This window comes from Pleurodeles waltl, chromosome 6, assembly GCF_031143425.1.
Source record: "Pleurodeles waltl isolate 20211129_DDA chromosome 6, aPleWal1.hap1.20221129, whole genome shotgun sequence".
NCBI classification, from domain to species: domain Eukaryota; kingdom Metazoa; phylum Chordata; class Amphibia; order Caudata; family Salamandridae; genus Pleurodeles; species Pleurodeles waltl.
The window spans coordinates 6,983,522-6,996,633 of NC_090445.1; the positions used below are offsets into that span (position 1 = coordinate 6,983,522).

Here is a 13,112-nt window from a genome sequence, read left to right on the forward strand (position 1 = left end):
CACAATTGTTTGGGAAAAGTTCATGAAGATTCGTCAAATGGTGCCAAAGATATAGGCAAGTCAAAAAGAGCTTTTTCAAAGGAAACATTGTCCTAACGATAACTACCTATTGGCAATCGCCAATAGGTGATATATATATATATATATATATGGAAAATCTCACTTACCCAGTGTACATCTGTTCGTGGCATTAGTCACTGCAGATTCACATGCTGTGCACATCCCGCCATCTGGTGTTGGGCTCGGAGTGTTACAAGTTGTTTTTCTTCGAAGAAGTCTTTTCGAGTCACGAGATCGAGGGACTCCTCCTATTTCGGCTCCATTGCGCATGGGCATCGACTCCATCTTAGATTGTTTTCCCCGCAGAGGGTGAGGTAGGAGTTGTGTATTATAGTAATAGTGCCCATGCAATGGAATGAATACGTATGTACATAATGTAGTTTAAAGTAATATATTTACAAATTTACAAATGTTCAAGATCAACTTCTAAACGGCTACAGGCTCCCGGGGAGGCGGGTGGGCGCATGTGAATCTGCAGCGACTAATGCCACGAACAGATGTACACTGGGTAAGTGACATTTTCCGTTCGATGGCATGTGTAGCTGCAGATACACATGCTGTGCATAGACTAGTAAGCAGTTATCTCCCCAAAAGCGGTGGCTCAGCCTGTAGGAGTTGAAGTAGTTTGAAATAATGTTCTTAGTACAGCTTGGCCTACTGTGGCTTGTTGTGCAGTTAACACATCTACACAGTAGTGTTTGGTAAATGTATGAGGCGTAGACCATGTAGCTGCCTTACATATTTCGCTCATAGGAATGTTTCCTAGAAAGGCCATGGTGGCACCTTTCTTTCTGGTTGAGTGTGCCCTTGGTGTAATAGGCAGTTCTCTTTTTGCTTTAAGATAGCAGGTTTGAATACACTTAACTATCCATCTGGCAATGCCTTGTTTAGAAATTGGATTTCCTGTATGAGGTTTTTGGAAAGCAATAAATAATTGTTTTGTTTTCCGAATTAGTTTTGTTCTGTCAATGTAGTACATTAACGCTTTTTTGATGTCTAATGTATGTAGTGCTCTTTCAGCTACAGAATCTGGCTGTGGGAAGAACACTGGTAATTCTACTGTTTGATTCAAGTGGAACGGTGATACGACTTTTGGTAAAAATTTAGGATTTGTCCGTAGAACTACTTTATGCTTGTGTATTTGAATAAATGGTTCTTGTATCGTAAATGCTTGAATCTCACTCACTCTTCTTAGAGATGTGATGGCAATTAAAAATGCAACTTTCCATGTTAAGTATTGCATTTCACAAGAGTGCATGGGCTCAAAAGGTGGACCCATGAGTCGTGTTAAGACAATGTTGAGGTTCCATGAAGGAACTGGTGGTGTTCTTGGTGGTATAATTCTCTTTAGGCCTTCCATAAACGCTTTTATGACTGGTATCCTAAATAATGAAGTTGAGTGCGTAATTTGCAGGTAAGCTGAAATTGCGGTAAGATGTATTTTTATGGAAGAAAAAGCTAGCTTTGACTTTTGCAAATGTAGTAAGTATTGTACTATATCTTTGGCAGATGCGTGCAAGGGTTGAATTTGATTATTATGGCAGTAATAAACAAATCTTTTCCACTTATTTGCATAGCAATGTCTAGTGGTAGGTTTTCTAGCTTGTTTTATGACCTCCATACATTCTTGTGTGAGGTCTAAGTGTCCGAACTCTAGGACTTCAGGCGCCAAATTGCTAGATTCAGCGATGCTGGATTTGGGTGTCTGATCTGTTGGTTGTGTTGCGTTAACAGATCTGGTCTGTTTGGTAGTTTGACATGAGGTACTACTGAGAGGTCTAGTAGTGTTGTGTACCTAGGTTGTCTTGCCCATGTTGGCGCTATTAGTATGAGTCTGAGTTTGTTTTGACTCAACTGTTTACTAGATATGGAAGGAGTGGGAGAGGGGGAAAAGCGTACGCAAATATCCCTGACCAACTCATCCATAACGCATTGCCCTGAGACTGATCTTGTAGGTACCTGGAAGCGAAGTTTCGGCATTTTGCGTTTTCCTTTGTTGCAAATAGATCTATTTGTGGTGTTCCCCAACTCTGAAAGTAAGTGTTCAGTATTTGGGTGTGAATCTCCCATTCGTGGATCTGTTGGTGATCCCGAGAGAGATTGTCTGATAACTGATTCTGAATTCCTGGAATAAATTGTGCTATTAGGCGAATGTGGTTGTGAATCGCCCAATGCCATATTCTCTGTGCTAAGAGACACAACTGTGTTGAGTGTGTTCCTCCTTGTTTGTTTAGGTAGTACATTGTTGTCATGTTGTCTGTTTTGACAAGAATGTGTTTGTGGCTTATTATGGGTTGAAATGCTTTTAGCGCTAGAAATACTGCCAATAGTTCTAAGTGATTTATGTGAAACTGTTTTTGCTGAGTGTCCCATTGTCCTTGGATGCTGTGTTGATTGAGGTGTGCTCCCCACCCTATCATGGAGGCATCTGTTGTTATCACGTATTGTGACACTGGGTCTTGAAAAGGCCGCCCTTGGTTTAAATTTATATTGTTCCACCATTGAAGCGAGTTGTATGTTTGGCGGTCTATCAACACCAGATCTAGAAGTTGACCCTGTGCTTGTGACCATTGTGATGCTAGGCACTGTTGTAAGGGCCGCATGTGCAACCTTGCGTTTGGGACAATGGCTATGCATGAGGACATCATGCCTAGGAGTTTCATCACCATTTTGACTTGTATCTTTTGTTTTGGATACATGGCCTGAATTACATTGTGAAATGCCTGAACCCTTTGTGGGCTTGGAGTGGCAATCCCTTTTGCTGTGTTAATTGTCGCCCCTAAGTACTGCTGTGTTTGACACGGCAGAAGGTGTGACTTTGTGTAGTTGATTGAGAAACCTAGTTTGTGGAGGGTTTCTATGACGTACTTTGTGTGTTGTGAACACTGTTCTAGCGTGTTGGTTTTGATTAACCAATCGTCTAGGTACGGGAACACATGTATTTGCTGCCTTCTGATATGTGCAGCTACTACTGCCAGGCATTTTGTAAAAACTCTTGGCACAGTTGTCATTCGGAATGGCAACACCTTGAATTGGTAATGTACCCCTTGGAATACAAACCTTAAGTACTTTCTGTGTGAAGGATGTATCGGTATATGGAAATACGCATCCTTTAGGTCTAGTGTTGTCATGTAGTCTTGTTGTTTGAGTAGTGGGATTACGTCCTGTAATGTCACCATGTGGAAGTGATCTTATTTGATGTAGGTATTTAATGTTCTGAGATCTAATATAGGTCTCAGACTCTTGTCTTTTTTGGGTATGAGAAAGTACAGAGAGTAAACTCCTGTTCTTTTCTGTTGGTTTGGTACTAATTCTATTGCTTCTTTCTGTAGCAATGCCTGAACTTCTAGTCCTAGAAGATCTATATGTTGTTTTGACATATTGTGTGTTTTCGGTGGGACGTTTGGAGGGAATTTGAGAAATTCTATGCAATAACCATGCTGGATAATTGCTAGGACCCAAGTGTCTGTTGTTATTTCCTCCCAATGTTTGTAATATTTGCTTAGTCTCCCCCCCACAGGTGTTATGTGTTGGGGATTTGTGATGTGGAAGTCATTGTTTGTTTTGAGGAGTTTTGGGACTTTGGAACTTCCCTCTAATCTTTTGGATTTGGCCCCCTCTATATTGTCCCCGAAAACTTCCCCGCTGATACTGGCTCTGATAAGTGGGTCTTGTTTGTGAGGTTGTGGGTTCTGTGCTTTGTCCTCGAAACCCCCCCTGAAACTGTGTCTTTCGAAATGTGCCTCTGCTCTGTGGGGAGTAGAGTGCGCCCATGGCTTTGGCCGTATCTGTGTCTTTTTTAAGTTTTTCGATGGCAGTGCCCACCTCCGGCCCAAACAACTGTTGTCCGTTGAATGGCATATTCAGCACAGCTTGTTGTATTTCCGGCTTGAATCCTGATGTACGCAGCCATACATGTCTCCTTATTGTCACTGCTGTGTTTACAGTTCTAGCAGCTGTGTCTGCAGCGTCTATTGCTGACCGTATCTGATTGTTTGAGATACTCTGTCCTTCTTCCACTACTTGCTGCGCTCTCTTTTGGAACTCCTTGGGCAAATGTTCTATAAAGTGTTGCATTTCGTCCCAATGAGCTCTATCGTATCTGGCCAACAAAGCCTGTGAGTTTGCAATGCGCCACTGGTTTGCTGCCTGTGCTGCCACTCTTTTTCCTGCTGCGTCAAATTTACGACTCTCTTTATCTGGAGGTGGTGCATCTCCTGAAGTGTGTGAGTTCGCTCTCTTGCGAGCTGCCACTACTACTACTGAGTCCGGTGTTAACTGTTGTGTGATGTACACGGGGTCTGTTGGTGGCGGTTTATATTTTTTCTCCACTCTTGGAGTAATGGCCCTTCCTTTTACAGGCTCTTCAAACACTTGTTTGGAGTGCTTTAGCATTCCAGGGAGCATGGGGAGACTTTGATACTGGCTGTGTGTGGACGACAGCGTATTAAATAGAAAGTCGTCTTCAATTGGCTCTGAATGCAGGTTGACATTATGAAACGCCGCTGCCCTTGAAACCACCTGTGCGTAGGCTGTACTATCTTCTGGTGGTGACGGTCTGGCTGGATAACAGTCAGGACTATTATCTGACACTGGCGCATCCCCGTATGAGTCGGGGATTGCATCATTGGTGGTGTGGCTACTGGCGATGGTTGCGGAGAGCGTGGTGGAGATGGTGGCGGGCTTACTTGTTTAGCCACCTTAGCCTGTGGCTGCTTGTCCTTCTCTTGGAAGGCAGGTTTGCGTTTCATTTTAATAGGAGGGAGAGTGCTGATCTTCCCTGTTTCTTTTTGAATGTGGAGCCTTCTTTGGGTGTAGTCTGTCTCTATTGTCTCTAGTTCCTGTCCAAATCTATGTGTTTTCATTTTTGAGGACAGTCATTGTTCCTCTGTGTAGGAACTTGATTTCGGTTCCGAGGCCGGATGTTTCGGTATCGAAACCTTTTCGGCTACCTTTTTCGGTTCCGACGCACCCTTTTTTATTTTCGGTGTCGTGGTCTCTCGGTGCCGCTGTCTCGGTGCCGAATTTGCTCGGAGCCGCTGTCTCGGGCCCGAGATTGCTGTGTGGCGGTATCTCGACCGGAGTCTGATGACTTCGCCACCAGCGTGCCCTTTTTCGGTGCCGATGATCGGTCACCTATTTTTCGGGTTAAGCCATGGCCTGTTGGCGGTGGCGTCCCCTGGGCTTTTGTTGTTTTCTCGTGAGTCTTATGTTTCGACGTCTTACTCACAGTTTTCGGCGTCTCTTCGGGATCGAGCTCGTCCGAGTCCGATTCCTGGATGGAAAAGGTTTCTTCTTCCTCCTCAAAACGCCCTTGTCCTGTCGGCGCCGATACCATCTGCAGTCTTCTTGCTCTTCGGTCTCTTAAGGTCTTCCTGGACCGAAACACTTGACAGGCTTCACAGGTATCCTCCTTGTGCTCTGGGGACAGACACAAGTTACAGACCAGATGCTGATCTGTATAGGGATACTTGTTATGACATTTTGGGCAGAAGTGGAATGGGGTCTGTTCCATCAGCCTTGAAGACGCACGTGGCCGGGCCGACCAGGCCCCGACGGGGGATCAAAAAAAACCCGAAGGGCCACCGGAGCTCTTCAAAAATCAGTGTCGATCTGTTGTAACTAACCCGATACCGAATGCAAACAATACCGACGATTTTCCGAGATTCTAACTAACTTTCCGACCCGAAACACGGAGCGAAAAGGAACACGTCCGAACCCGATGGCGGAAAAAAACAATCTAAGATGGAGTCGACGCCCATGCACAATGGAGCCGAAATAGGAGGAGTCTCTCGATCTCGTGACTCGAAAAGACTTCTTCGAAGAAAAACAACTTGTAACACTCCGAGCCCAACACCAGATGGCGGGATGTGCACAGCATGTGTATCTGCAGCTACACATGCCACCGAACATATATATATATATATATATATATATATATATTATTTACCATTAGGGAGCCAACATTTCAGGAAATTGTAAGTGATTTCACCTCTGCAAGGTCTCTCTTTAGTTTCCCGTTAGCCCCCGCCAGCAGCCCCATCAGTAACCTCCCCTAACAGTCCCGCCGCCTCACTCCTGTGGGCCAAAACAATCACTACTCACACATAAGTGCATTAGTGTACTCACCATCAACTCCCAGTCAGAGTCATTGATGAGCACCAGGATCCCTGGCCGCCTGAGAACGAAACAGAGAAAGTGAAGGATTGTAAGAACGAAAGTCACAAGAGAAGAAAGGCCACAGCATCAAATAGGAAGAACAAGACCACACGAGCCACAAGAGAATGAGAAGAGGCGGACCATGAGACCAGGTGCCAGAGGACCATACTAGCACGAGAACTGGAGCCATGAGGCAAAGAGCGAGAGAACATGTGCCACGGGACTACAAATTAAGAGAACAGAAGTCACAGAACCATTGAGGCAGAACAAGAGACGCAGGACCACAATGTTATAGAACAAGAGCCTTAGGTCCACAAAAGCATGAAAACAAATGCCAGATAACCACACTAGCCCGAAGAAGGAGCCATAGTGTGAAAATAGGAGCCACATGAACACACGACAAAGACTAGGACCCATGGGAACACACAAGCATGAGAACAGGAGTCACAGGTCCAAAGACAGAGCTAGAGCAAGAACCACAGGAGCCACAAGAACAGAACAGGAACCACTAGAACAGAAGGCCACAAGAGAACAAGAGCCCCAGGATTACATAAGTGAAACAACAGAAGCCAGAGAACCGAAGAGAGGGAACATGAGCCACAGAACCAAAAATTGGTAAAACAAGAACCATAGACGTGAGAACAGAAGTCACAGGACTGAAGAACTGGAGCCAGAATACCACAAACCTAGAGAATTGGAGCCACCGGAATCAAACAGTGAGGGAAGAGGAAACACAAAATCCCAACTGCATGGAAGCGGTAGCCAGAGAAACACAAAAGAATGAGCCATGGGACCACAGAACAAGAGGCACAGGACTGCAAGAGCAACAGAACAGAAGCTATAGGACCAATGAGCGAGAAAACAGGAGCCATGAAACCATGAGTACAGGAGCCACAGAATCATAGGTACAGGAGCCATGGGGCCATGAGGACTGGAGCCAAGAGACCATGAGGATTGGAGCCAAAGGACCATGAGGACTGGAGCCAAGGGACCATGAGGAATTAAGCCAAGGGACCATACAGATCGGAGCAAAAGGACCATTAGGACTGGAGCAAAGGGAACATAAGGACTAGATCCAAAGGACCATAAGAACAGGAGCTAAGGGAACATAAAAACTGGATCCAAAGGACCATAAGGACTGGAGCCAAGGGACCATGAGGACTGGAGCCAAGGGACCATGAGGACTGGAGCCAAGGGTCCATGGTGACTGGAGCCAAGGGACCATGAGGACTGGAGCCAAAGGACCATGAGGACTGGAGCCAAAAGACCATGAGGACTGGAGCCAAGGGACCATGAGGAGTTAAGCCAAGCGACCATGAGGACTGGAGCCAAGGGACCATGAGGACTGGAGCCAAGGGACCATGAGGACTGGAGCCAAGGGACCATGAGGACTGGATCCAAAGGACCATGAGGAATTAAGCCAAGCGACCATACAGACCGGAGCAAAAGGACCATTAGGACTGGAGCTATGGGAACATAAGAACTGAATCCAAAGGACCATAAGGACTGGAGCTAAGGGAACATAAGAACTGGATCCAAAGGACCATAAGGACTGGAGCCAAGGGACCATGAGGACTGGAGCCAAGGGTCCATGAGGACTGGAGCCAAGGACCATGTGGACTAGAACCAAGGGACCATGAGGACTGAAGTCAAAGGACTCTGAGGACAGAAACTTGAGAACCACAAGACTGAGCTAATTGGAGCCATGGGATTAAAGGGCAAGAGAACAAGAGTCATAGGACCATAAGAGCGGGAGAACAAAAGACAGAACCAAGGAAAGAGAATAAAAGAAAATGAAATATAAAGTGGTAAAACCTCAACCGCAGTTGCCATAACAGAATGAGAACAGGAGCCGTAGGACCAAAGGAAAAGGAGCCAGAAGACCACAAGAGCAAGAGAACTGGAGCGAGTGGGTCAAAGACAAACAGAACAAGAGGCACGGACCACAAGAATGCGAGAACAGAAGACGTAGAACCAATGAAAGAGAATAGGACTTATAGAAACAGAAAGAGAAAGATTAAGAACCATAGGAGCCACAAGAGAATGAGAACAGAAGCCACAGGACCACAAGAACATGAGAACAGGTGCCAGAAGCACCAACAAGAGCAAGAGAATTTGAGCTTTAGGACGAAAGAATGAGAGAGCAAGAACAAAGAGAAAGGGAAAGAGAAAAAACATGAGCCACAGGACTAAGGAGGAAGAACATGAGCCACAAGATCAAAAAGTGAAAGAACAGGAACCACAAGAGCATGAGTTCAGAAACTACAGGACCGAAGAGAGAAAGAAATGACACACAGGAGGCACAAGGTTGAGGGAACTGGGAGCATGACACAATAGGGAGAAACAGAGCTACGGGAACAGGTAGCACGGGAATACAAGAGCATGAGAGCAGCAGCAACAGGACACAAAAGGGAGAACAGAAGCCACTGCACAACAAGAGCAACAGGAACTAACGATCAAAGACGGAGCAAGAGCCACAGTACCAAAAAGAGAGAACAAGAGCAGCAAGACCAAAGAGTATTAGAAAAGGAGTCACAGCCATAAGAACATGAGAACAGGGGCAACATGAACAGTAGCCATAAGATCATATGACCATGACAAATGGAGAAAAGGAGTTACAATACCAAAGAGTGAGTGTTAGAATAGAAGGCAGAGGGTCACCAGACCGGGGGAATAGGAGCTGAGGGACCAAAGAGTGACAGAATAGGAGCCGAGGGACCAAAGAGTGACAAATAGGAGCCAAGGGACCAAAGAGTGACAAATAGGAGCCAAGGGACTAAAGAGTGACAAATAGGAGCCGAGGGACCAAAGAGTGACAGAATAGGAGCCGAGGGACCAAAGAGTGACAAATAGGAGCTGAGGGACCAAAGAGTGACAAATAGGAGCTGAGGGATCACAGAGTGACAAATAGCAGCCAAGGGACTAAAGAGTGACAAATAGGAGCCGAGGGACCAAAGAGTGACAAATAGGAGCCGAGGGACAAAAGAGTGACAGAATAGGAGCCGAGGGGCCAAAGAGTAAGAAATAGGAGCCGAGGGACCAAAGAGTGACAGAATAGGAGCCGAGGGACTAAAGAGTGACAAATAGGAGAAAAGGGACCAAAGAGTGACAAATAGGAGCCGAGGGACCAAAGAGTGAGAAATAGGAGCCGAGGGGCCAAAGAGTGACAGAATAGGAGCCGAGGGACCTAAAAGTGACAAATAGGAGCTGAGGGACCAAAGAGTGACAGAATAGGAGCCGAGGGACCAAAGAGTGACAGAATAGGAGCCGAGGGACCAAAGAGTGATAGGATAAGAGCCTTTGGACCACAAAAGCAGACGAACAGAAGCCAGAGGATCACACCAACCTGAAGACAGAAGCTATAGAGTCATAAGAGCAACAAAACAGGCACCAGAATACCGGCCAGGACACCATGCACATAGGAGCCAGGAGACCACACAGGGAGCCAGAAGAACATGAACCTGTGAGAAACAACAGGGAGCCAGAAGAACATGAAACTGTGAGAGACAAAACGGAACCAGAAGAACATGAAACTGTGAGAGACAACAGGGAGCCAGAAGAACATGAAACTGTGAGAGACAACAGGGAGCCAGAAGAACATGAAACTGTGAGAGACAACAGGGAGCCAGAAGAACATGAAACTGTGAGAGACAACAGGGATCCAAAGGAACATGAAACTGTGGGAGACAACAGGGAGCCAGAAGGACATGAAACTGTGAGAGACAACAGGGAGCCAGAAGAACATGAAACTGTGAGAAACAACAGGGAGCCAGAAGAACATGAAACTGTGAGAAACAACAGGGAGCCAGAAGAACATGAAACTGTGAGAGACAACAGGGAGCCAGAAGAACATGAAACTGTGAGAGACAACAGGGAGCCAGAAGAACATGAAACTGTGAGAGACAACAGGGATCCAAAGGAACATGAAACTGTGAGGGACAACAGGGAGCCAGAAGGACATGAAACTGTGAGAGACAACAGGGAGCCAGAAGAACATGAAACTGTGAGAAACAACAGGGAGCCAGAAGAACATGAAACTGTGGGAGAAGAGTGAGTTACATGAAAATAAAACTGAAAGAGACAACAGGGAGCCAGAAGAACATGAAACTGAGAGATAAGAAGGAGCCAGAGGAACATGAAACTGTGAGAGAACAGTGAGTTACAAGAACATGAAAGTTTGAGAGACAACGCGGAGCCACAAGAACATGAAACTGTGAGAGACAAGAAGGAGCCAGAGGAAGGTGAAACTGAGACAACAGGGAGGGAGATGAAAATGAAACTGGGGGAGACCAGTGGAAGCCACAAGAACATGAGACCATTAAAGATAACAGAGAGCCACCAGATCCGAAAGATCAAATTAGAGGGAGCCACAACTAAAAATGTGTGTGGGAAAGGGAGGCTTGTGGTCACATCAACAGAGGCCCATGTAAACTGGGGCATTGCAAGCAAGAGATTATGAACGTTTGGAGATCTATGACTGCATGGTTACAAGAAGCAATTATTTTTTCAAAAAAACTACATAAATATTTATACAATAGAGCTGGTGGTACAAATACATTACATATAAAATAGTTAAGAAGGGTTTATTTTCATAAGATACATATAGATCAAGTCAACATAATGTATTTTACATACACAAGTTTACTTCCATCGATTAAGTACATAAGAAGTTGAAAAGACCTTCAAACGCACATTCATTCACCTCTGCATTCATTCACATGCACTCATTCTTGCGCATTCATGCACACAATTATTTATACGCCCAGTTATTCACACACATTTCTTCTTACACATTCATTCATACGCATTTATATATGCACCCACACATTCATTCACCCACATTCATACATGCACCCACACATTCATGCACCCATTCATTCACACATCCACACATTCATACATGCACCCACACATTCATTCACACACATTCATACATGCACCCACACATTCATCCACACACATTTATTCATGAATCCGCACATTCATTCACAAATTCATTCACACATGCACCCACACATTCATTGACACATTCATACATGCACCCACACATTCATTCACACATGCATACATGCACCCACACATTCATTCACACACATTTATACATGCACCCACACATTCATTCACATACATTCATACATGCACCCACACATTCATTCACATATTCATACACACAGCCACACATTCATACATGCACCCACACATTCATTCACACATTCATACATGCACCCACACATTCATTTATACACATTCATACATGGACCCACACATTCATTCACACACATTCATACATGCACCCACACATTCATCCACACACATTTATTCATGAATCCGCATTCATTCACAAATTCATTCACACATGCACCCACACATTCATTCACACATTCATACATGCACCCACACATTCATTCACACATTCATACATGCACATACACATTCATTCACACACATTTATACATGCACCCACACATTCATTCACATACATTCATACATGCACCCACACATTCATTCACACATTCATACACACAGCCACACATTCATACATGCACCCACACATTAATTCACACATTCATACATGCACCCACACATTCATTTATACACATTCATACATGGACCCACACATTCATTCACACACATTCATACATGCACCCACACATTCATTCACACACATTCATACATGCACCCACCCATTCATTCACACATTTATACATGCACCCACACATTTATTCACACACATTCATACATGCACCCACACATTTATTCAAGCATCCACACATTCATTCTCTTTATTTTAATTCACTCACACCTATTGATACATATTCACCCATTCACCCTTTATTAGCACTTATTCGCACAATCATTCTTACACAATCATTCATACACTTTCATTTACACACTTATTTATACACTGACATTTAATAGCACACTCATTCACACATACATGTTTTCATAAATATTACCCCCACCTATTCATGCACATTCAATCACACACATTTATTCAAACGCACTGATTCTTGCTCATTGATTCCCGCACATTTATTCACAGACGCACTCATTCATGCTCATTCATTCACGCACATTTATTCACACATGCACTCATTCTTGCACATTCATTCACACATGCACTCATTCTTGCACATTCATTCACTCACATTTATTCACACACGCACTCATTCTTGCTCATTCATTAACGCACATTTATTCACACGCACTCATTCTTGCACATTTATTCACACACGCACTCATTCTTGCACATTCATTCACACATATTTATTCACACGAACTCATTCTTGTACATTCATTCATGCACATTTATTCACACACTTATCCAAACCTATGTTAATTTCTACACACAAATTAATACAAGCTCCTTCACACTAGAACCAGCCCCAGGTGCACTTGAGGTAGGAGTTCATTGGACTCAGAAAGAGGAGCTCTCAAGGAATTTAGGGGGTCATTAAGATCCTGGCGGTAAATCCCGCCTACCACAACTGCGACGGCCGCTAAAAAACTGTTGCTGTGGCTACTGACCGTCCATGCCATTATGACCGTCGACGGAATTCCGCCAGTAGGCTGGCGGAAATCTGGCGACGGTCATGGCTGCAGATAGCGGTAAGGTGGCGCTGCTGCCAGGAGCAGCGCCACACCAGAAGAGCGCAGCCGGCCACAATATGATCCATAATGCGGCCTGGCGGTGCTTTGCTGGTGGAAGCTGCTGCTGGCAGCAGCGCCACATCCCGTCTCCTGCTGGAGGACCCCCTACAAGCAAGTAAGTGGGTGCTGCGACAGGGGAGGGGGGTGTTGTGTGTGTGTGGGTGTGTGTGTCTGTGTTTGTATGCATGCATGCAGGTGTGAGGCGTGTGTAATGCGTGTGTGCAGGAACGGGTGTGAGTGTG

General features: G+C 45.0%; 1 protein-coding gene across 2 annotated transcripts in view; it reads right to left on the reverse strand.

Moving 5' to 3' along the window:
* URM1 (ubiquitin related modifier 1) overlaps nucleotides 1–13,112 on the reverse strand; it is a 102,606-nt gene that overhangs the window by 13,713 nt on the left and 75,781 nt on the right. Inside the window, exon 4 of one of the 2 annotated variants that reach the window (XM_069236968.1) lies at nucleotides 6,190–6,238. The exons of the other annotated variant lie outside the window; for it this stretch is intronic. Within the exon in view, the coding sequence (XP_069093069.1) occupies nucleotides 6,190–6,238 (49 nt within the window). The remainder of the gene's footprint in view (nucleotides 1–6,189; nucleotides 6,239–13,112) is intronic. 2 annotated transcript variants of the gene reach the window in all.